At 57.6% G+C, this 21556-nt stretch overlaps 1 protein-coding gene across 5 annotated transcripts; it reads right to left on the minus strand.

Annotated features, from left to right (window-relative positions):
* Positions 1-276: 276 nt before the first annotated feature.
* On the minus strand, positions 277-19600 carry ADORA2A (adenosine A2a receptor). 5 transcript variants are annotated; one of them, XM_029227846.1, is made up of 4 exons: positions 19555-19600; positions 11623-11720; positions 9992-10560; positions 277-3480 (listed from the first exon to the last, which is right to left on the minus strand). In XM_029227846.1, the coding sequence occupies exons 3-4, from the start codon at positions 10312-10314 to the stop codon at positions 2577-2579; spliced, it is 1227 nt and encodes a 408-aa protein (XP_029083679.1). In that variant the 5' UTR covers positions 10315-10560; positions 11623-11720; positions 19555-19600; the 3' UTR covers positions 277-2576. The 5 variants fall into 5 exon arrangements, with proteins under 5 accessions (XP_029083679.1, XP_029083687.1, XP_029083696.1 ...); XM_029227854.1 differs by lacking the exon at positions 11623-11720 and having other exon boundaries at positions 19555-19597; XM_029227863.1 differs by lacking the exons at positions 11623-11720; positions 19555-19600 and adding an exon at positions 19016-19539.
* Positions 19601-21556: the final 1956 nt, after the last annotated feature.

Consider the following 21556-nt stretch of genomic DNA (forward strand, 5'->3'; position numbering starts at 1 on the left):
AGTGGGAGCTTGTACAGGGTGTGTGTGGTGATGGGACACTGGGCCCCCTGGGGACCCGAGGAAGCATGATCACGTGGGCCTGGGCTCCAGAGCTGGCCTACGGGCTGGTCCTGCGAGGGTCTAGGGCTCAGTTGTATCCAAAGTGTTTCCTAAGACCCTGTCCCTGTTATTCCCCAACCCAAAGCCTGTACCATGTAGCCCAGCACCCAAAGCTCTGTTCCCAAGAGGCCTCAAAAAGGATGGAGAGACGATATTTCTTCTTTACCTACCTTTGTGGTTCTCTTAGTGGCCTCTTCCCACCAATTGGTCATGAGGACTGACAGCATCTGTGCTCTTGGCCGCCTCAGGCACAAAACAGGCCACTGTTCTGCCCTCAGCCTGCAGCAAGCCCAGGCCAAAGTGTGTAGGAGAGTGGAGGGAGCTGGCGTGGATGGGGTGGGCTGTGCGGTTGTGTCAGCGGTTCTGACCCTGACTGTCCATGAGAACCCCTGGGGAATTGCTGCTGCCTGGGTCGACCCAGCATCTCTGGGGTAAGGGCTCAGGCGTCGGCGCTCTTTAGAGCGTCCTAGGTCTCTTCTGTGCAGCCAGTCCAGAGGACCTCTGATAGATAACGACAGTGAAATATTGCTAAAATAAACCTGTGTTGGTTTAGGGATACTTACATATACATCTGTCTAGTAGAAGTATTAAGATGTGCAGTGGAACAAAATGAAACCCAGGAAAGTGGTTGTTTCCAGGTGCACGAAGCAGGGTGCTAATATGGGGAGGGGTTGGTTGTCATGTTTCGTTTCTTGAGCAGAGTAGTGGGAACATGGTATTATTTCATATTTTTCGGTTTGGTTGAAATAGTTCATCGTTAAGTTAATGGGAAAAAAAATCATGGATTTTTTGGTCAGATAAACCTTGGGTTTTAAGTTCACTTCTGCCATTTACTAGCTGTGTGACTGGGGCAAGTACTTAACCTCTCTGTTCAGGAGAGGTGGTTTAGTCTCTCTGTTGTTTAGTCATCTGTAAAATGGGGCTCCCAGGGCTGCGTGAGGATTACCTGTGAAGTTCTAACATTCCTGCCCGTCTTCGCCCTGAGTGTGCCTGCGAGACTTCAGACCAAGACTGGCCCTCCGGCTGGGGCACGCTGCTCACTTCCCCTGGGCCTCAGACTTCTCCAGCACAGAAGGGTGGCACCCCCTCCTTAGGCAGGGGGCCCCAGAGACAGCGTTAGAGCAGGAAACACCCGTTCCTTGTACGTTTCTTTGTTTGAGTAGGAGGAGGGATGACTCCAGGGGAAGGCAGTTTAGCCCCCCACCCCACCCCCTCATCATTTCTAGATCCCCTCTCAGCTGAGGGGTGGAGCAGGGCAGTGGGGAGTGAAGGAAACAGCTCTGAGAAGGTAACATAGAAGGAGACCTACAAAGGACATTAGGAAGGTAATGAGGGAGGGAGGAGCCTGGTCCCCACACTGAGGGAATGCCTAGGGCTGGATGGGTCTGTGGCTTCTGGAGGGAGAGCAGCTAGAGAAAGGGCCCCCTCCTTTCACATCCTCTTCTCACAGGAATGCAGGTTTGGGGCTGCACATGGGCATTTGCATTTTGGTGCATCCAGGCAGCCTCTTCCCTAGGAAGATGGGAGCCTGGGAGCCCCATCACAGCCCCAGGCAGGCAGGCTGTCTGCACATATGTGCACACTTTCTCACACCTGCAACACATACCCATATGTGTGTGCCAGGCCTGGTTGTGGAGTAGGGAAAGGAACTCAGACACCATTCTCATTGGACAAGCTTAAAACACAACATGGCTCATTTTTATTGTATCTCAGAAAAAAAAAACATTCCCTTCAGAAGGAAAGGCAGTTAGATAGGGCCTCTACCTGGGCAGCTCTGAGCTCCCCAGGCTAACCCATCCTGGCCAGCCCCGACATCCTCCCCTGCGCCCACGCTCTGGCACGGCTCCATTACAACTCGCTGTCCTCGAAGGAGACGTGCATGGCAGCTCATGGCAGCGGGAGAGGGCTGCCTGGGTCTCCCTGGGCCAACTCCTGGTGCCAGGTTAGCAGCAGGGCTGAAACAGAGCCAGCAACCAGGGAAGGAAGATTAAAAGGGTTTCCTCACACTTACATTTTCTCCTGGAAAAAATAGTCAAACGCCACCTCTGAGCACAATAGCTCCTGAATCCTTGGAAAGTCTGGGGAGGGTGGTGTGTGTGTGGCAGGGGGGCCTTTTGGAACCACTCCCCAGCCTCAGGCCAGCCAACCTGCTCTGCCACAGCTGCTCTGCGGAGACAAGGTGGCACTTCTAGGTGCTTCTGGAGTTGGGGACCAGCCCTGGCCAGCCAAGATGCTCTCGTGCTGGGGCTCTGGCCTGATGCAGGGCCTCCCAGCATGAAACGTCCACTTCCTCGGACTCCAAACCCTTCCTTCTGGGCCTCATGCTGCTCCAGCCGGGGCTCCCTCCTCAGTCCAAAGTGGAAACCGGCCATGAGAAGGGTCTCCGGCACATGCACTCTTCTCTCAACGTGACTGGTTCCACCAACCAGGAAGAGAAAGATTTCCTTCCCTTAGGAAGGGGCAGACTCAGTGGTTCATCAGGACACTCCTGCTCCATCCTGGGCTTGGGGACCCTCGAGGCCCAGGGACTCTGGGCGCTCTCCCTTGAGCTCCTGTCTGAGGAGCTCCACGTCTGGGAGGCCCACGTCCTGGTGGGACTCACGGGCACTCCCTCCACTCAACAGCCCCAGGGTGTAGCCATTGGGTCGCCGCTCAGGCTGGGGGGCACTGCCGTTGGCCCACACCCCGGGAGGGTGGCCATTGAGGCGGAGGCTGATCTGCTCCGCGTCGCTACTGTGAGCTGCCAGGGCCCGGGCACTGGTGCCACCTGCTTTGAAGGGCTCCCGCTGCCTCAGGATGTGGCTGCGAATGATCTTGCGGAAGGTCTGGCGGAACTCGCGGATGCGGTAGGCATAGATGAAGGGATTCACCACGGAATTGGTGTGGGAGAGGATGATGGTCAGGTACATGAGCCAGGGTGGGGCGTGGCTGCACTTGGGACAGAAGAAGGTGAAGCAGTTGATGATGTGCAGGGGCAGCCAGCAGAGGGCGAAGAGCCCCACAATGATGGCCAGCGACTTGGCAGCGTGGACCTCCTTCTGCAGCGTGGACCGGGCTCGCTCCCCCGGCAGAGGCTGGCTCTCCATCTGCTTCAACTGCCGCCGGGCTGCCAGGAAGATCCGCAAGTAGACACCCAGCATGAGCAGCAGGGGCACCAGGACACAAGCAAAGAAGTTGTAGTACACCATGTAGTTCATGGGGACCACGTCCTCAAAGAGACAGGCCACCTGGCCCACCCTGCAGCCCTGCGAGTGGTTTCTGCCCTCCTGCTGACTGCAGTTGTTCCAGCCTAGCATGGGAGTCAGGCCGATGGCAAACGATAGCACCCAGCAGACTGCAATGATGCCCTTGGCCCTCGTGCCTGTCACCAAGCCATTGTACCTGGGGAGAGGAGACCAGCGTCAGAGGCCTGGGAAACCAGGGCTAGGAAGGGCCAAGAGTCAGAAACCCAGAGCAGCAACCTGTACCTCATCCACTGGCTGTGAGGTCTTGGACCAGTCACTTCCTGCCTCCTAGCCTCAGTATCCTCTTCTGTTCAGAGGAGGGCCAAGCCTGGCCTTTTCTCACAGGAGGTAACAGGAGATCAGGCACCCTGGAAAGGGAGACCACTGCACGGACGTCCAGATGATTTTTGAATAGTATTACGAGTAGTCCTGGGACTTAATTAGTTTGGTTTGAAGGAATTAATAAGTGATTCTGGGGGGGTGAGGAGGGGAGAAGTTATAACCTCCATGTTGATCTCAGTCGATGCTACAGTGGGTGTCCCTTTATTTAGAGTGGGAACGGGTCAGGAGGGTACTTGCTGGCTGGGAACCAAACCAGCCAGATCAAACCTGTAGGTGGTTCACATCTCTTGTGCTTATGCTCTTCCTTCCCCACTTGACTTAGGGTCTCCAGAAGCCCCTAAGGAGAGGTGGTACAGGTGGGAAAAGGAGGGGTGGAGGTCCCAGGCCAAATGAGATACCCCCTCTCCCTTCCAAATTCACCCACAGCCCTCTGGAGAGAGATGAGATCAGTATGTCTTAACATTTATATAAGCCTTAACATTCAAGAGGAAAGAGTTGCATGAGATTCTAAGGTCCAGAGAGGAGAAGTAGTCTGCCCCAAATCACTCAGTACTCTAGAGCACCAGACTCAGTTCCAGACTCGGGGAGTGGCCTGATCTGCTGGCTCAGAAGCTGACCTCAGGCCAACAAAAAAGGGTGGTATCGATTTTATTAAAAGAAAGGGCAATCAAAAAATCATCTCCCTGACTGAGGAAGGTGACCTCAGTTATCTCTGAGGGATGACTTTGCATTTAACGGTTTTGATTCCGGCAACAGCAGACTGCCTTCCTCTGTACCTAGTAAACCCTACCCATCCTTTCTAAGTTCGGGTTAGATAGATCTCAGAGAAGTTTACTACCCAAGCTCAACTAATCCCTACCCAATCTGGGCTCCCAAGGCGGGGGGCCCCTTGGGTCCCTATATCCATCGCTGTATTACCATCACTGAGACAGGACATAGTAGGTGTCAAGGAAAAACATGCTTAATTCTGGAGCTGGAAGTATCCATAGAAACTAGTCCATGGGGTAGCAAACACAGGGGCCTAGAGGTTACAAACGTGTGAGGCAGGCAGGCTGGTGGGTATTTACCCTGTGTGCAGGAGGCAGCTGATACCACTCAGCCACCCCTCCCCCACCCCCACCATGCAAACTTGCCCATGCTGCCAGATCTCAGGAGGGTCTGGGAGCTGGTTTTTCTGGGTAAAACCTCCCATGGTTTAAATTTTGTCAACTGATTCAAATTAAGGGGAAAAAAAACACAGTGGCCTCTGACCTCTAGTCTATTCCAACCCTCTCGTTTTATAGGTAGAGAAACTGAGGCCCAAGGAGAGGAATGGACTTGCCTGGACATTCCAGCAATCCAGAGGCAACTCGGGCCAAGGTAACTTCCTCATTTCTGAACCCAAACAGTAACCTAGCAGGACCGTTCTCCCGAGCTCTGCAGCCCCATTCACTGGGGGCTTGGGTGCCTGCAGCAGGAAGAGGGTCATGGACTTGCCCATTTCTGTCAAGCCACAGAGAGCCTATACTGCCCTATTTCCTGTTCTGGAGCTTCAAACGTGAGGTCACAGGTTTTTTTTTTTTCCATTTATTACTTATATAGCACTTGCTCTGTGCCAGGCACTGTTTTTAGTACTCTACAAATAGTAATTTATATGATCTGATTGAATAAGAGGCTATTTTAATTTTTTAAATATTTATTTATGTATTTGGCTGCACTGGGTCTTAGTTGCGGCATGTGGCATCTTCATCGTGGCACGCGGGCTCTTAGTTGTGGCATGTGGGATCTAGTTCCCTGACCAGGGATCGAACCTGGGCCCCCTGCATTGTGAGCTCGGAGTCTTAACCGCTGGGCACCAGGGAAGTCCCAGGAGGCTATTTTAATGTTGATATTTTTCTGAAGAAAAGCATATTCCCTCTGGGTTCTAGCGATGGTGCATTCTTGTTTAGCCATGTTGTCACTGCCTCTCTGAGCCTCAGCTTCCCTATCTGTAAAATGGGACTAAGAATCTGGGGCTTGTGAGCACTGTCCAATGAGGGCAGATTGTAGAATTGTTGGGTGAAAATTATAGGGAGATGGATTGTGGCTCAGGGTAAATGAGCTATTCACAGGAGAAATGGACTGCCTCAGGCAGTGGTGAAGCTCCTGTCATTTGAGGCAGTCAGGCAGAAGCAAGCAGTAATAGGGATGGTGTAGAAGATCCTGGAGGCCACCTGCTTTGGGGATTTTCAAATTGTTCTCCAGCAGCAACCCTTCTCACCTGCATTCCCAGGCAATCACAGAATTGGAGCTGCCGAGGAAGAGAGGAGGCTTAATAATATTCACTGAATGAATGAACTGCAGGGGAAGCCAGGGCCCAGCCTGAAGGCTTCTGGGGACACGGTTTGAAAATTCCTGTTTTGTCCACTTGTCTACATTTAGATGAGGAAACCTAGGAGAGGAAGTCTGCCACTGCATTCTGAAAAGAAAGCTCCTCCTGTCCTGAAGACAGACACAGAAACACATTGATAGCACTTGTCTCTGTATGCAAAGGATGTCTGGAAGGATTCCCAACACTGCCTTCCAGGAAGGGAGCTGAGGTGGGACAAGGGGGACAATTCTTTACCATATATGCTTTTGTTCTTTTTTGATGTTGTAATACATGCAGGTATTATTTATTTTAAAAAGATACCAAACAGATTAATTTTGTTATTCGAAAGAAAGCCTCTTAGGCTGAGAGCCCTGGACCCAGGCTCCCAGGGGACTGGATCAACATTAGGGCCCAGATGGAACCATGGCCAAGCCACAGCCTGGCCCAGCAGCATCTCCCATCCCCTGAGCTGTGTCTGTGACTAAGGCAGTCACATTTTGCCCTCCTGGGCCTCAGACATAGACTGCCTGCCTGGTGGAGGGGGTGCCAAGGCCATCCAGGGTCATGCTCTGCTGTTCTGGGGAGCCCAGAAGTGTCATAGGAAGCCGGTGCCAGAACCACAGCCCCCGCGTTTAGAGGTGTTTCTGCATCCCTGTGTCCTCCAGCTCACAGGCTGCCCCTTCCTGGGGGCTCCCCATTACTTACATTGGGGGCTTACCCTATGAGCCAATAGTACCCCCCACAATTCAGGTCAGGGCTTCCTGTGCATTTGCCCTTCAGTCAGGAGAAGGCGGAGCTTTCCTGAGTTGTCCAAAGGAGCCACTGACCTACAGCTAAAACCCAAACTCCCTCCCAAGCATGGGAAGGCCTGAGCCAGCCTCACAGCCTCCCTGTAGGCTTGTTCTCCTCTCTGTCACCTCTCCCTGGCCCAGAGCCCACATGCTTATTCCTTCCCTGTGGCCTTTGTCCAGGCTTGGCCCCCTTCTGTTACCCCTTCCCCCACACACGCCAATGCCCATTCCAACGCATCCCCAGCAACCCATGGCGTCACCTCCTGCAGGGAGTCCTCTCTCCCAATCCTGCCCCCTTAGAAGCCAGGGTACTCAGGTTTTGTTCCCTGGGGCAGTTCACCACAGAGGACTCTGCTGCCCCATAAGAAGGCCTGTTTCCCGAAGGGAGAGAGCAGTCAGAAGGGGCTAAAGTGAGAGATGGGAGACAAGGGGTGTGGAATTCCCCTGGGAAAAGAAAGCCTTTGTCACCCTGGGAATTCTGTCCTCTGGGGACATGGAGAGCTCCCATCCCTGCCTCTGTCCAGGCCCTGCCCTAGCCCAGTAGGGTCCGTGTACTTGGGAAGGAGCACATAAGATTTTTCTGAAACTGAATTCTTTTTAAAAAAAAGAAAAAGAAATTAATGGTGAACGGTGCAGGCCTGGAGCTAGGCATCCAGAGCATCGGTCAGAGGCTGGACTTCAGGTTAGCCAAATGGACTTACTGAGTGGATCAGGAAACAGCACACAGGAGAGACTGGATTCCAGCTGGAAGGGGACAGAGGAAGGGGGGGCAGGAATGGGCACCCTGAGCCAGGCAGCAGTCCCAGAGCTGCCCCGGGTTACCATCTGCCTCCATCTAGTCCCCACTCATGCCCAGCTTGCTCTCAGGAGCCCCACACGGACAACTTTACACACCTCGTTCTCCCAGCCCTCGCCAGCCCAGTACCCTTGAGGAAGAGGAAAGTGGAGGGACCCAAGGGGACCTGGAGCAGGGTGAAGGGCCCTGGAGTCCCCCATACGGAGACACTTTTCCTTCTCTGGCTCTGGCCTCCCCACGAGTAACAGGAGGGTCATAACATCCGCCCGGCCACAATGCCGGCCGAGAAGATCAAAGGAGACGCTGAGCCAACATCCTCTGGCAAACGTGGAGCTCTCTGCCCCAAGGGGGGTTGAGCATCATCACCACCGTCATCCCATTGGCTCCCTGACCCAAGACAGCCAGGCTGACCCTTCTAAGCCCTATCAAGTGGAGCTCAAATGGCCAAGGTCTGGGTGGAACTAGGTCCTGCTCTGGAAGACTGTGGGAGTTGGGCAGGCAGATGGGGTTGGGAGGGGGGGCCAGGTCCATGGCTCTGAACCTCCAGCAGCTTCAGAAAGACCTGAATCTCCATCCACCCCACCCTGCCATCCTTCCTCAGGGACCCATCACTCCAGTCCACTCACTGGGCCCTCAGAACACCTTTGTGAGCTCAGAGGGATAGAGACCTGGCCCCTTTTATAGATGAAAAATGGGCCCAGAGAGAGGCAGCTGACTTTCCACAGTCACACAGCATGTCCCATCCTCTTGCATCAGGGAGGATGGGACTTTTGACTCTTGAAAAACAGAGACAAGAAAAAGAAGCCAAGGAAGGCCCTTTAGATTGAGACCAGCAGCTCTGATCTCTCCCTCGAATCCACTGCTCCTTGAATCAGGGAAGAAATTGAGAACGACACCTCTGCTCCCCACTGAACATTCCGCCAGGGCCGGCCCGGCCCAGCCCACACTGGCCTGGCCCCGAAGTGGACAACAATCAATCAGCCTGGGAGCCCTAAGGCCTCTGTGTCCTGGTCGAGCCTGGACTCTGGCTCTGCCCGTTTAGGCTGGTCCTCTATTAGGACCAGCCAGAGTCCCCTTTTCTTTTGACAAGGGTCCTAGGCTGTCCCGAGACAAAGTATTCTGGGAGGGCCACACGGGGCCCAGGCTCCTTCCTTCATTTAAGCAGCATGATGAGGGTGTCTGTCTGCTTTTCCCTTAGAGCCCAGGTGGCCCAGGTTCTGGGAGACAGGGGCCACCCTATGACCAACTCCCAAAAGACTGAAGTCACCGAGGGTGGCAGTCATGTTTCTTCCCAGGCCCAGTCCTGACTGTGCTACCGACTCATTGCATAGCCCTGGGGGCTGACTCCCTTCTCCGAGCCTCATTTTTCCATCCATAAGATGAGAGGAAATGACCTCTAAGGGTGCCCCTGGGTTTGACACTCTATATTTCCATTTGCTCATTGAGCCTGTTCCCTGTTCTGGCTGGGGCACCCCCAGCCCAGCGTGGGGCTGGTGGGACTACTCTGGTTCAGAGAATTCGCCACTGGATGGGGCCACACCATCCTCTGAGACCTCCCTCAGGGCCTGCAGCCATCTAGGCTGTGGAACCCAGCTCCAGGGTGGAGGGCGAGGAGGTGGGGCAGAAGGCCCCCAGGCCGGCCCCCAGGTGGGGAGGGACACACTTCCTAGCCCTGTCCATGGGTTGGTGGTGGTAGGTGGAGGCTGTCTTTAAGTGAACTCAGCCTCAGGGAAAGTCTTTGTTTACACAATACATGGCTGAAGTCATTTCACAAAAGTTTCACCATAAAAACCCCCATCCACCAGCCAGCTCCCGTCCCCCATGAACACTTGGTGACTGAGCAGCACAGAATTTGCATAGAGGTCCAAGTGACTCACGAAGGCATTTGACCAAGTCACTTCCCCTCTCTGGGTCATTTTCCTAATGTGCAAGCTGCAGGGCGGCCTGGAGGAGCTGGAGGAAGGCAGGCGGGTAGGTGGGCGGGCTTCTAGCTCTCAGGTCCTGTGGTTTCCTGTGGTGCCCACCCTGCCCCACTGTCATGCTGTGTGAAGAACGGCCCAGATGCACCCACCCAGGCCTGGGCTGCACACATCTGCCAACAGCCAAAACACGGCAGCCTCACCCATGTAGCCCAGGGGAGCCTGGGAAGGACCAGCCTGCCCTGTGCCCACAGGGATCAGCTGGTGTGGCACAAGTGCTGGCCATGTGCCAAGCTCTGGGCAGCCCCAGACTGAGCCCCATGGCCCTGTCCTCAGCTCAACACACTGACCCCAGACCAAGTCTTGACCCCAAGTTCACCCTGACCCCTGGTTCACCCTGATCCTGGCACAGACCAGACCCTGACACAGGGAGCTTTTTCACAGATGTGGCCCCCAGCATGAGGTGTACCAGGGAAGAGAATGTGGCTCACCGGAGTGGGATGCGGATGGCGATGTAGCGGTCAATGGCGATGGCCAGGAGGCTGAAGATGGAACTCTGCGTGAGGACTAGCACGAAGCAGGCGAAGAAGAGGCAGCTGTGGCAGGCGGCACAGAACCCCGTGCTGATGGTTATGGCAAAAGGGATGGCAAGGACCCCCACGGCGATGTCGGCTGCCGCCAGGGATACCACAAAGTAGTTGGTGACGTTCTGCAGATTGCTGTTCAGCCACACAGCCCAGCACACCAGCACGTTGCCCAGGATGGCCAGCACGGCAATGGCCAGCTCCACTGTGATGTACACCGAGGAGCCCATGTTGGGCACAGCTGCAGATGGGCAGGGTCAGCAAGGACGCAGGCCAGGCCAGCTCACGGTCCATAGCTGCAGCACAGCTGGCCTGCCCAGGCCCTGAGCCCCTTCACAGGAGCCAGGAGCGTCCCTGCCGTTGGTGGGGCCCCCCAAGGGCTTTTCACAGCCAACTCCAAGTCTTCAGAAACCAGGCCCTCTCCAGGGGCTCTGGCGGCATCTTGGCTCAGCTTAGCTCCAGAGTTCCTGTGGTACCTGCCAAGGGAGAAGCCGCGTGAGGAGGTGGACCACTGGCAGGGGCACAGCTGAAGATTCCCAGGGGCAGCCCTCAGCCCCGGCTCCCCAACACCCTCCCCACAGGCCGGGCATCAGCCTGAGGACGACCTACCGTGCCCTGCCTCTCCCACCTGAAACAGAGGGCCAGGGATCAACCCCAGTCTGTTTTTCTTCCAGAGGAGCTGAGAACTTTCAGAGTTGAGTCACTTGTGTTGGACCCCAGGCTCAGCTTCTCAAGCCTTCTGTGGCAGCTCTGCCAGTTTCCTGGATCCCTGAGCTCACCACTACCCTACGACCCTCCCTCCTGGAAAGGCCTCCTTAACCCCTGGATCTCCCAGGGCCACCCACCTTCTCTCTCAGCCAGCTTCAGTCTGCTCCATCCCCCTGAGAGCACTCCCCGGGGACTACCAGCACCTACCTATGCTGCCCGAATAAGGAACAGGCCCAGAGACCCCAGAGCTCTGATCTGGGAGGATCTGGTGGCCCTCTGGTCCTGTCTCCCACTGCTGGCAGGTAAGCCCTCTTGCCCTCACTGGTGGTGCTGCACAGGGTGTTGGAGCAGGCACAAAGGGAGCCCGCCCCTCAGCAGCCCCCGCCAGCTGACTGCACATCTAGGAGGGGCGGCTGCCTCGCCTCCCCCCTCACTCCCTCCTCCCACACCTGCTCCCCAGCCTGCTTCTCTGCCTGGCTGGTGCGCTCAGCCAGGCTTGCCTGGGGACTGCGGGCAACAATGTTTCTCCTTTCTGGGCCTCAGTTTCCCCACTGATACAGTGGGGAGGTTGGACCCCAGTAGCCTCTGGGGGCCATTTCAGCTCTCACCCATGATTCTATGAGAAGGGAGTGAACACATTTGAAAGGGCTCCCCCAGTCAAAATGTCATAGAAATGTAAAGAATTAGTGACACCCAGTAGAAGCAGAAGTCTTAGTCTCTCTAGCCCAAACCCCCAGGGATCCCCCTTGAGCTTGTGAAACAGTCTCCATCGCCCCTGCCAGTCCAGGGGCCTCTCCCCATCACCTCTACCTCCCCCTTGTCACACTCACTTGTGCTGCCCAGCAGTGTCCTCCATGCCAAATCCACCCCCTCCTGCAGTCCTGGGCTTTCATGGTCCAGGTGCACATGGAGAGTGGCTGCCGCCTGCCTGGGAACAAAAAACCTGAAGCTGCCTTTCAGGCTCACATGTGGGCTCGGGGTTGCATCCCCCCTCTCTCTTCCAGGATACGAGGGATCAAGAGGACTGGCAACCTTGGGAGAAGTTTGCTTATTGTCCCTGCCTGTATTCCAAGGGCCAGGCTCCCCCCACCCTGTCCAGGAGGTGATTTAGAGCTGTAATAGATGACCCCAAGTTTCTTTCTAACTCCAATCTACGTCAGGTGGCAGGAGCTGGGTGGGCACAGAGAGGTACAACAGAGAGGCGTCCCACATGCCCACTGGGAGGCTTGGAGGGGAGTGCCCAGCCCCAGGAAGCCGGACAGAGAAGAGGAGGCCGAGCTCCTGAGAACCCAAGGGGTTCCTGCAGCCCACGGCTTCTCCCAGGCCTGGCAGGAGCCTGCCTCCAAGGGGCCATGGACAAGTCTCACCGAGCCCCTGCTGTGCACAGGGCATTTGCCAGCCAGCTACTTAAAAAGCATGTCACTGGCGGAGGTAGGGCAGACCAAGTCTCCTGGTGCCAACTCTGGCCACACAGTGTCCCTTGGTGCTCCCAGCCTGCAGCCCAGAGTAGCATTCACCAGGGGCACCCTGACTGCAGAGGCTATGTGTCCAGTGTCTCGTCCTCATTCTGCAGGAGTGAAGTGACAGCCCCTCATTCTGCAGGAGTGAAGTGACAGCCCCAGAGCTGCCTCCCATCTGGGGGCCTCCCAGGTTCAGCACCACCAGCAGTGGGCCACTGTCCAGTCAGGCCCAGCAAGCCCCAGGGACCCTGCCTCCTACCACCAGTGAGCCACCCATCCACCTTCCTGGCCTCCTGACAACCCCCTGCCATCCTTTTTACCCTGGCCTCAGCCTCTCCTGGGGAATCTGCATTGACAGAGACACAGCCTCTGCCAGTCCAACCAGCCCAGGCTGGAAACCTGACTTGGCCCTAGGCCATCATCCAGATTCAGAGGGTTCTTCCCAGGGTCAGATAAGGTGGGGCAACCAGTGATCCACCTGACCCAGATAAGTACCATGTTTTTGTGGAGCTGAACGTGGGCTGTCTGGCCCCACTGCCTGGAGCCCTACTGATGGGGTCACATCATTAGCATCTGCCCTGGATGTTGGGCTGACTCCATGTGGGCTGGGATGCCCAGCATAGAAGGGTGTTTGGGGACCCTAACCCAAGCCCTCTGTTTGGTGAGGTTCTCCTGGCAGACTCGGGACCCCTAAATCCTTGGGGCCTCCCCATCACCTTCTGTACTGTGGGCTCTCAGGCCTCACAGCACCTGGTATCAGCACCCTTCCTGACTAAGCTGAAGGCACCTTCCTACTGTCCAGCAAGCCTTGGGTACCTTCCCAGTCTCACTGGATACAACAGACCCTCCAGCCCAGGTCAGCCCTGCAAGGAGCCAGACACACCCCTGCCAGCTGGGTCTGGAAGGCTGCCTCCCTGCACACTGGGCTCCCCATCAGCCTTCTACAGCTTTCCTGCAGGCCCTCCAGCAGCTGCTAGCACATCCCGGGTTGAAGCTTGCCTGGCCACACAGGCAACCTGGTTATCTGCCAGACTAGAATCTCCCAGCCCCAAGCAGAGCACATCAGTGGAGCCCAGGGCACCGCGGGGTGAGCAGGGCACGGAGGTAGCTGGGAGGAGGTTGGAGCTTCCCAGCTGTCAGACCACAAATCAGCCCAGGGTTGGGGGTGCCCTAACTTGGGGCCTTTGCCAGAGTTTTGTAGTAAAATGCTCCCATGATGGCCTGTTTTATGGTACTAATGAGTCACTGACAGGAACTGGGAATCAACGTACACAGCTGGGGAAAACCAGGCTCCAGCCACCACTGAGCCACCAAGCCCTGTGCTCTCCCAGGGCCTACCTGCCTGGACTCCACTCCAGACCCTCTACAATAGTTTGTACGGCCTGCTTGGGAGCTCAGGAAATGAGGGTGCAGAGGCCTGTGGGTCATCTGTGTTCTCACTGGCTGGCCCCATGAACTTCACTCTACAGATGAGGAAGCTAAGGCTCAAAGAGGCTAATGCCCTCCCAGCTTTACCATGAGCATAAAAGGGTGGAACAGAGCTGGGGGAATGCCCATGAAAAACAGCAGCAGCAAGATTTCCTAGGGCCTCCTGGCCCCTCTCTGCTTTCCTCCCTTCAGAGGCCTCCTAGAGCAAGAGTGACAGGAAGGTTGGAGGCCCAGGGGGAGGGGGCTGGGGGCGGGGCCAGGATCTGGCAATTTCCTGTTCCTCTCTGTTGGCTCTAATTAATCCTTGAGTCATCTGTTGCTAGCCAAGAGGGGAAATGAAATATTAATAATGTAATATTTCCTTGTGATTGTCCCTTATTGGGGACAGGGCAGAGGGCAGAAGCCATCCCATACAGATCAGAGTTACATGCTGGGGAAGGTGCATGATAAGCCTCAAAAGGACAACCCCACAGGATTCCCCAGCAGTTAGACTCAAAACTGCTGCTTCTTCCCGCCTTTCTCCTTACCCTCACCAGTCTGGTCACTTTAATTAAAACTCCATTTAATCAAACCTGCACATTTCCTGGCTCCTTGTACATCAGACTAGCAAGGCTTTCTGTACACGTGCCCACATGGTGGCTGTACCCCGCAGAGCCCGGTGGATAGAAGTGTCTGCCAACTTCCAGGCAGGACCCTGCACACCTGCTCCTGAGTGCAGCTAAGGGCAATGTACCAAGGCCAGCCTAGTGCCTTGGGCCTGTTGCAGCCACACTGGGCCTGTTCCTGGGCTCCAGAATCCCAGCCTGAGAATCCTCCACTACTTTCTCACAGCAGATGTTTCCAAGTACCTACTCTGTGCCAGGCAGCATCCCAGCTGCTACAGCACAGGGAGCTTTGTGCCACCTGCTGCTGAGCCTGACCCCAACAGGCCCTGAGCCCACAGTGGGGGGCCTTAAGGCAGAGTTGTCCCAGGAGACTGTCCTGAGAGCTGGCTACTACCTAGGTGTGCAGGTCACTCCCCACTTCCAAGACCTCAGCTCCCACTAAGATGAGCCTGCAAACCACAATTTCAAAGCACAGGAGGAAAATTAAGGGTAAGAAAGATAAGCAACAGCAGCCAAAATATAGAGATTAATTCATTCCAGAGATGAAGATAATATAGTAATCTAATAATTTTCAAAGACATTTAGGATCTTCAAAGAGATAAAGGAGTAGTATCCATAAACAAGAATGAGAATTATTGGCAGAACCAAAACAAGAACAGGCAAATATGAACGAGAAATAATATAAAAATCCTGGAAATGAAAAACAGAAGGATTGAGGAGAACACAATTGATGTGCTGTCATGTGCATACAGTTTGAGGAGACAGTTGGGGATCTGAAGACCGCACTGTGGAATTCTCACCCAAACCTCAGAGCAGGTAGTTGAAAGAAATGGAAGGTAGACTGAGCAGCAGCACCTCAGTGGGAAGGGAACTCAGTGGGAGAGTGGAGAGGTCAACAAGCAAGGGAGAAATAGCTGGACAGGCAGCTCAGCTCTGCCCCAACCACAAGCCCTCCAGTGGCCTTTAGAGTGGCCCAGGCCTGGGCACAAGACTCCCAAACCTCAGGACCCTGGGACCGGCCAGGCCCCTCTCCGAACCCATCAATGAGAGCAGGGCCATCTCCAGTGTTGCCTGGAGGTGAGCATCCTCTGTGTCATGGCACCTCTTCCCTCCCTCTCTCCCTCCCTGCAGGGTTGCTAGCAGCTCCAACTTCAGGAACCTTGTGAGGGCTGGGCCCCAGGTACCCTGGCAGGCACCAGTGGTGTCCCTTCCCCCACGGCCCCTGGGGTGTGCAGCTGCTGCTTTCAGAGCCTGGGGGCAGGATGTGGGCAGGCCTGGGGCTGAGAGCCTGCTCCCTGCACTGAGTCCAGCCCCCAGAGCAGCCTCCACGTCAGCAACGCCGGGAGCCGCAGGGCCTCTCTCCCTGCTGGGGGCCCAGAATCCCCCTTCCACCCCCTCGTGTCCAGGCCAGATGCCAGAGAGGCCACAGGCCCTGCCTCTTCCCAGCCTGACATGGCCACTCACCCCCATGGGCTGCCTCACCTGACTCCCCGCTCCAAGGGGCCACTCCACACGCAAAGTGCTACGTGCCCACCCTGTGTTGCAAGGAACCCAGATGGGATCCCACTCCTGCTCCATCCCACACTCCCTGAGACCCTGAGCAAGAGGCTTCCCCTCTGCACTGTGGCCCCTCTGGTACAGCAGGCCACAGTGAGACAACCTCCTCACCCACATGGCTCAGCACCCACACCTCTCAAGTGAATCTTCTACTGGCATGACGACAGGCACTACCATGCCTGAAGAGGTCAAGATGGGGGGGGGGGCTTTCTAAATGGCCCTGAGAACATAGACCCTAGTGGGCCTGGGGTGGGACCCTGACAGAAGGCTGGCCTGCTGAAGGGGCAGTGCCAGGTGCACAGCCTCAGGAGCTCCCAGAGGGTGGGTATGCTGAGGATGGGAGGCAGGCAGACCCACTTCTGGGGTCCCTGGGACGAAGATGTGATGATGCAGCCCTGGAGGCTGAAAGGAGAGAGCAAGAGGGTCAGCCAGACCAACTCCAGCACGGCCCTGCCACTGCTCCCTGGTCACTCAGTGGCCTCTGGTACCCGGCTTACGGTTTGCAGAGGCCACTGAGGGGCCAGAGGTGAATGCTCTGTGACAGATGGGCAGACACATACCAGCCCTGGGGGCCTCTGGGCAGAAACCACTACCCTGACAGCAGGGAGGCACCAGAGTGGCACTGACTGCCTCTCCATGGCGCACCAAGGCAGCCTTTCTTCCAGGTGACAGCTGGGCTGACGCGAGCAGCAACAGAGGTGGGAACCGCAGAAAGACCCTGCCCAGCAACTTCTGAAACAAGCTTGTCCTATGGAAGGGGTTGTGGGCCAGAGGAGTCTGGAAGGGCTCTCAGAGGAGGGGGCATTCATGCTGGATTTGAAGGGTCAGGGAAGAGAGGAAAGGAGATTCCAGGCAAAGGCAACAGTCTGTGCAAGGCCCAGAGGCATGCCAGAGAAGGCCTGCGGGGGTCCTGGAAAGCTGAAGCCTCCTGCCTTCCCTCCCCCATCTCACCCATCCACCATTCTGCTCCCCCAGCTAGAGTGAGGGCAGCTGAGCTTCCCCAGTCCCCATCAGGAGTCAGGATCCCATGGCTTCCACACTCTAGGGGCCCCTTGCATGATTCTGTGGGCAAGGGCTGGGGGACCTCTGCCACTAAACTGCTCCTTCCCACCACCCAGAGCTCCCAGCCCTGTCCAGGAGGTGAGCAGTCTCTTGGGAGGGCTCCCTGCATCCCAGCTCTGAACTCCTGCCATTCCTCACTTCCCTTCCCCCATCTGGGCCCAGCACAGACTTCCAGGGGCCCACCCTTAGCACCGCACTCCCACTGCTCCCTTCAGCCTCCAGACCATGGGCAAACCCTCCCTTCTGTGGCCGCCAACATTTCCCAGGCCCAGATCCTTCCCTAGGGGCTGGAGCTCATCCTTTTGTCAACTTAGCACCTGACACCAGTGATCTCCCCAGGGTCCCCTGACACACACACCAAAACTTCTTCTCAGCCCATCCTTCAAGCCCTTGCCTTCCCTCAGGCTGTGCTCGCCTTGGCTCTCATGTATACACATCTTTCAGCAGACAGGACTGACCCCCACAAGACACTTGGGGTGGCAGTTCCACCTCACTCAGAGTCAGGTGGCTCAGGAGTCAGGCAGGTTAAATGGGAGCAGGAGTTGCTGAGGGATTTCAGGTCACTGCTGAGGGCCACCAGGTGCTGTGGTCCTACACAGCAGACCTAGAGGCCCTACATTTTGCAGGGTGTGATGCCAGGTGCTTGCTCCCAATCCAACTCCAGTCCACATGTCCCTTGGCCAACAGCGATCTCTTGTGGTGTCCCCCCCAACCCCATAAGGCTAACAGCCTCCCTCCCAGGTTCCCAAGCTCAAGCACAGATCCCAATCTGTCCCCCACAACCAATGCCTGTCTCTCATTTACTCTCCACCACAACCCTCGTTAAGCATTGCTTGCACCATCATGCTTATTTTACAGATGAGAAGGCAGGTTTGCTGGGGCAATGACTGGCCCAGGGCTGCTCAGCAAGTGAATCAAGACTAGAACCCAGGTTTGGGCATGGAAGTCTCTGGTCCGTTGGGTTGCCTCTGAAGCCAGCCATTGCCCTCTTAGGCTGTGGATTCCTGGGGGCAGGACCAGTGTGTGGTCAGAGACCTGCACTTCCCAGGCCAGTGTGAGGAAGACAACACACACGTCCACCAAAACCCACCTGGCCCAAAGCCTGTCTCCTGCCAGCCATGTCTGGGCTGCCCTCAGCCTCCCTGAGGCGATGAACAGAGAAGCCAGCTTAGCCCAGAATCTGGTCTGCAATGAGGGGATAGGGAGGGAGGGGCAGTGGCCCAAGAGACACCAGGACCTGGGAGAGCCAGGGAAACCCTAAAGGGCAAGGGTAGAGCAAGGAGGTGTGGACAAGCCTCAGCGAGGAGCTCCCGCCATGGACCAGAACCTGGGAGGGGGCCTGGCCCATAGGGCAGAGCCTTTCCAGCCCATCCAAGGCATCTAGGACCAGACCCCGCAGGACTAAGGAGGCAGCCCCTGATGCCACACAGCCTCCCTAGCCCACTGTGCTCCCAAGAACTCTCCATCATGGGCCCCAGGGCCAGGACACGCAGGGGCAGCCCTAGCGGCATAGAGGTGACATGGATTGTCTTCTGAGGGTGCAGAGGCTGGGAGTCTATGGAAGCTGGATAGCAGAGGCCAAGGACAGGGCAGCCTGAGCTCCAGGTGGGAAAGGAGCACAGGCCTGTGGGTGGAAGCGGGCCTAGGTGCCGCCTGAGATGGGGAGGGAGAACCGGCACAAGGGGCCGCCCTAGTCCTCCCCCAGGGGTCAGCTCCAGTCCAGAGAAAAGGGGGTGGGGACTTCTCTCTTCTCTTTTCTCCCCTGCGGAGCCCTCGGCCTCCGCCTTCCTCCCATTGTACAGTCTAAAGCGCGGTGGCCGCGCCCGCAACGCAGACATCTCTGCTCCGCCGGCCCCGGCCCCTCCTTGATCCCCTGGGCATCCCGCGCCAAGTCCCTCGAGGGCCGCCACCATTCCCGCAATTCCTACGTCGGCTCAGGGCAGCCCGGCGGACGGCCAGGACAGTCCGAGGCGCGCCCCCAACCCCGGCCTCTCCTGGGACCCCTAAGTCCGGTTCCCGCCACCAATGCCCACTGGACGCGCCCGCGCTCGGCCGGCGTTCGACTCCCCCTTTCTCGCTGCGCCCCAGGCGCTCGGACGCCGTCTGCTCACCCAGCCTCCCGGGAACACCTGGACGTTCGGCAGCTCCACCTGTGGAAGTTCTCGTCTGCGGGGTCCGGCCCGCCCTGCTCAGGCCGGCCTCTGTGTCTCGAGCCCAGCCAGGCGAGGGCGCGCCCCGAGGGCTCATAGAGTACCCGGGCGGCCCGTGGCCCAGAACGCACCGGCGAGGTTCCCGCCCCTGCCGCTGGGGCCGCGCTCTCTCGCCCCTTCCCCTCCCCGCTTACCCTGCGCACCTTCCGGTCCATTTCAGGGTGGCCCAGAGGGTCTGCGCACCGTCCCCCGACCGGGCTTAGGGCGACAGCCGCACTCGAGCCGCCCCTGCACCCGCTGTTCCCGCCGCCGCCGCGGGCAGGGCTCGGACCCCGGCCCACGAACTCGCTCTCAGGTCGGCGGGAAGAGACGGAGCGGCGGGGCACCTGAGGAGGGGACCCGCGCCTCCCGCCCTCCCAGTCCAGCAGCCTCCGACGGCCCCACGCTGCCCGGCCGCCCGCCCGGGACCCTGGGGACCCCGGACGCGGGACCCCACTGACCTGCTGCTAGCGCGCCGGCTCCCGCCGTCTCGGCGGCCGCTGGGTCTCCAGCTCCGGCCGCGCCGCCCGCGGGCGCCCCCTGCAGGGCGGCTTCCAGACCCGCGCGGTTCTCGCTCCGCCCCGCCGCGTGGGGAAACCGAGGCCAGGTGGCCCCGCCAGGGCGGCCAGCCCACAAGTCCGGCTGATGCCCGCCTCCCGCTCCGGCGCGCCCTCCCAGCTCTCGCGTCCGTTCAGGCCACTTCCCTCCGGACCACACCCCCTCCCCTTCGATGATTCTCTCACCCCTGGGTCCCAGAGCCACAATCCCTCCCCTCCTCCAAGAAGCCCCAGGCTGCCCCTGCCGCTTGGGTCCTCCCGGAGCCCTGCTGTCCCTCATCATCGGAGCTGAGCGGGTCGGTACCCCTGTGTCATCCCGGGAAGCGTCCTGTGCCTGCTTCTCCTCAAATCTTTCCATGGATCCCGAGTTCCTGAAGGAGAAAATTCGGCCTCATACCAGGGACCTCAGGGACACGCCTGCCAGTCCGGTCCACAGCCTTGCTCTCCCTCCCTAAGTCTGGTCCTGAGCTGCTGGGGGTGGAGGGCTGGTACCTCAGCTCAAAGATGCCTTTAAGAAGTCAGCCCCAATTCCAGTGATCCCTCCAAGAACTCCTCAGCTCTGGTGCCTGGTCAGGTCCTTCCCCCTCCCCAACTGCTCTGAGCAAAGAGAGAAGGAGTCACCTTCTGCATCCCTGACTAACCTGGAATCTCAGACCCTTGCGCTGGGATTTCATCTTCCTCCCACCCCACAGATCCATGTTGTGGTGATTCCAAATTGGAAACGACCTCATATCCATCCAGCCCCAGTCCACCTTCAGACCCTTGAATCTGGACAGAAGTGGAGTAACCCCAGTCCTGTGCACAGCAGGACGAGCTGCTCAGAGGCCAGGGTGTTGGTGGCCAAGGGTTTGCAGGAACCTTGCATTCTCAAACCTCCTGGGACCAGCAGGGTCACGGTGGGGTGGGGTGGGGCAGAGAGGGGGTGTTGCTGGCCCCCAGGGTGGAGGCCAGTGGGAGCAGAGGCCGGAGGGAAGGGCAGGTGGGAAGTGGGAGCCTGCACAGGCACTTGGCCAGCTCCTCCATCCCAGGAGCAGAGCCCAAGGTACCAGCCTCCACTGCCTGGCAGCCTCCCCAGTTTGTTGCCGGCCCCATTCAGCCAGCTTGGATCCCCTGCTCCCCGTTTCCCCTGATGTCCAGTGGGCCCCTGTCTCCAGGCACAGGGAGGCAGAATAGGGCATGCTGGGAGGGGCTGGGACTCCAACATGAGAGAAAAACCTGAGACCTCATGGGAAGAGGCACGTGAGAATGTTCAAATTGGGAACCTCCCCGTCCTGATTTCCAACCTCGTCAGCTGCCTTGCCCCCACCCCCCAGTCCAGGCTGTGGTCCAACCCCAGCTGGCTCTGCCATCCTCCCCTGCACTCACCTCCACTGAGGGGAATCAAGACCTCGGCTGGGGTTGCCTTGGTTGCCTCACCTGTAAAATGGGACTATGGCCTTCCTGCCCTGCCACCTCCTTAGCTGTGCCAGTCAGACCATGAGGAACCTGGGGAGGTGCTGTCCCACTGGGGGACCCTCCCCCCAGGCCCTTGGCTTCCCTCCCTTGCTTCTGGGACATTACATGGGACAAACTCCTACAGCTGGGACAAAACCCTCCTGCCAACATCTGTTGGGCCCGTATTCACTCAAGTCCTCACTCAACAGACATGCAGGGAAGAGCTTGAGAGCCACCTGGGGCCCAGAGAGGACTACGGGGTTCATAGGGCAGAGACCAACACTCAGCCAATACTGGGGTCACTCTTGTCCCCTAGTCCCCAGCATGGGTCCCATGAAGCTCTCCCCTGCCATTTCCATTCTGGGGCCCAATGGCCGTCCTGCCGAGACCTCCCCAGGTGTGGCCTGCCCCCACACTGGCTACATCCAGTGCCCAGGGGCTGAAGGCTTCATTTCTGTAGCTGGCCCTCAGG

This window comes from Monodon monoceros, unplaced genomic scaffold (assembly GCF_005190385.1).
Source record: "Monodon monoceros isolate NGI ecotype Baffin Bay Population unplaced genomic scaffold, NGI_Narwhal_1 Super_Scaffold_1, whole genome shotgun sequence".
In the NCBI taxonomy this organism is placed as follows: Eukaryota; Metazoa; Chordata; class Mammalia; order Artiodactyla; family Monodontidae; genus Monodon; species Monodon monoceros.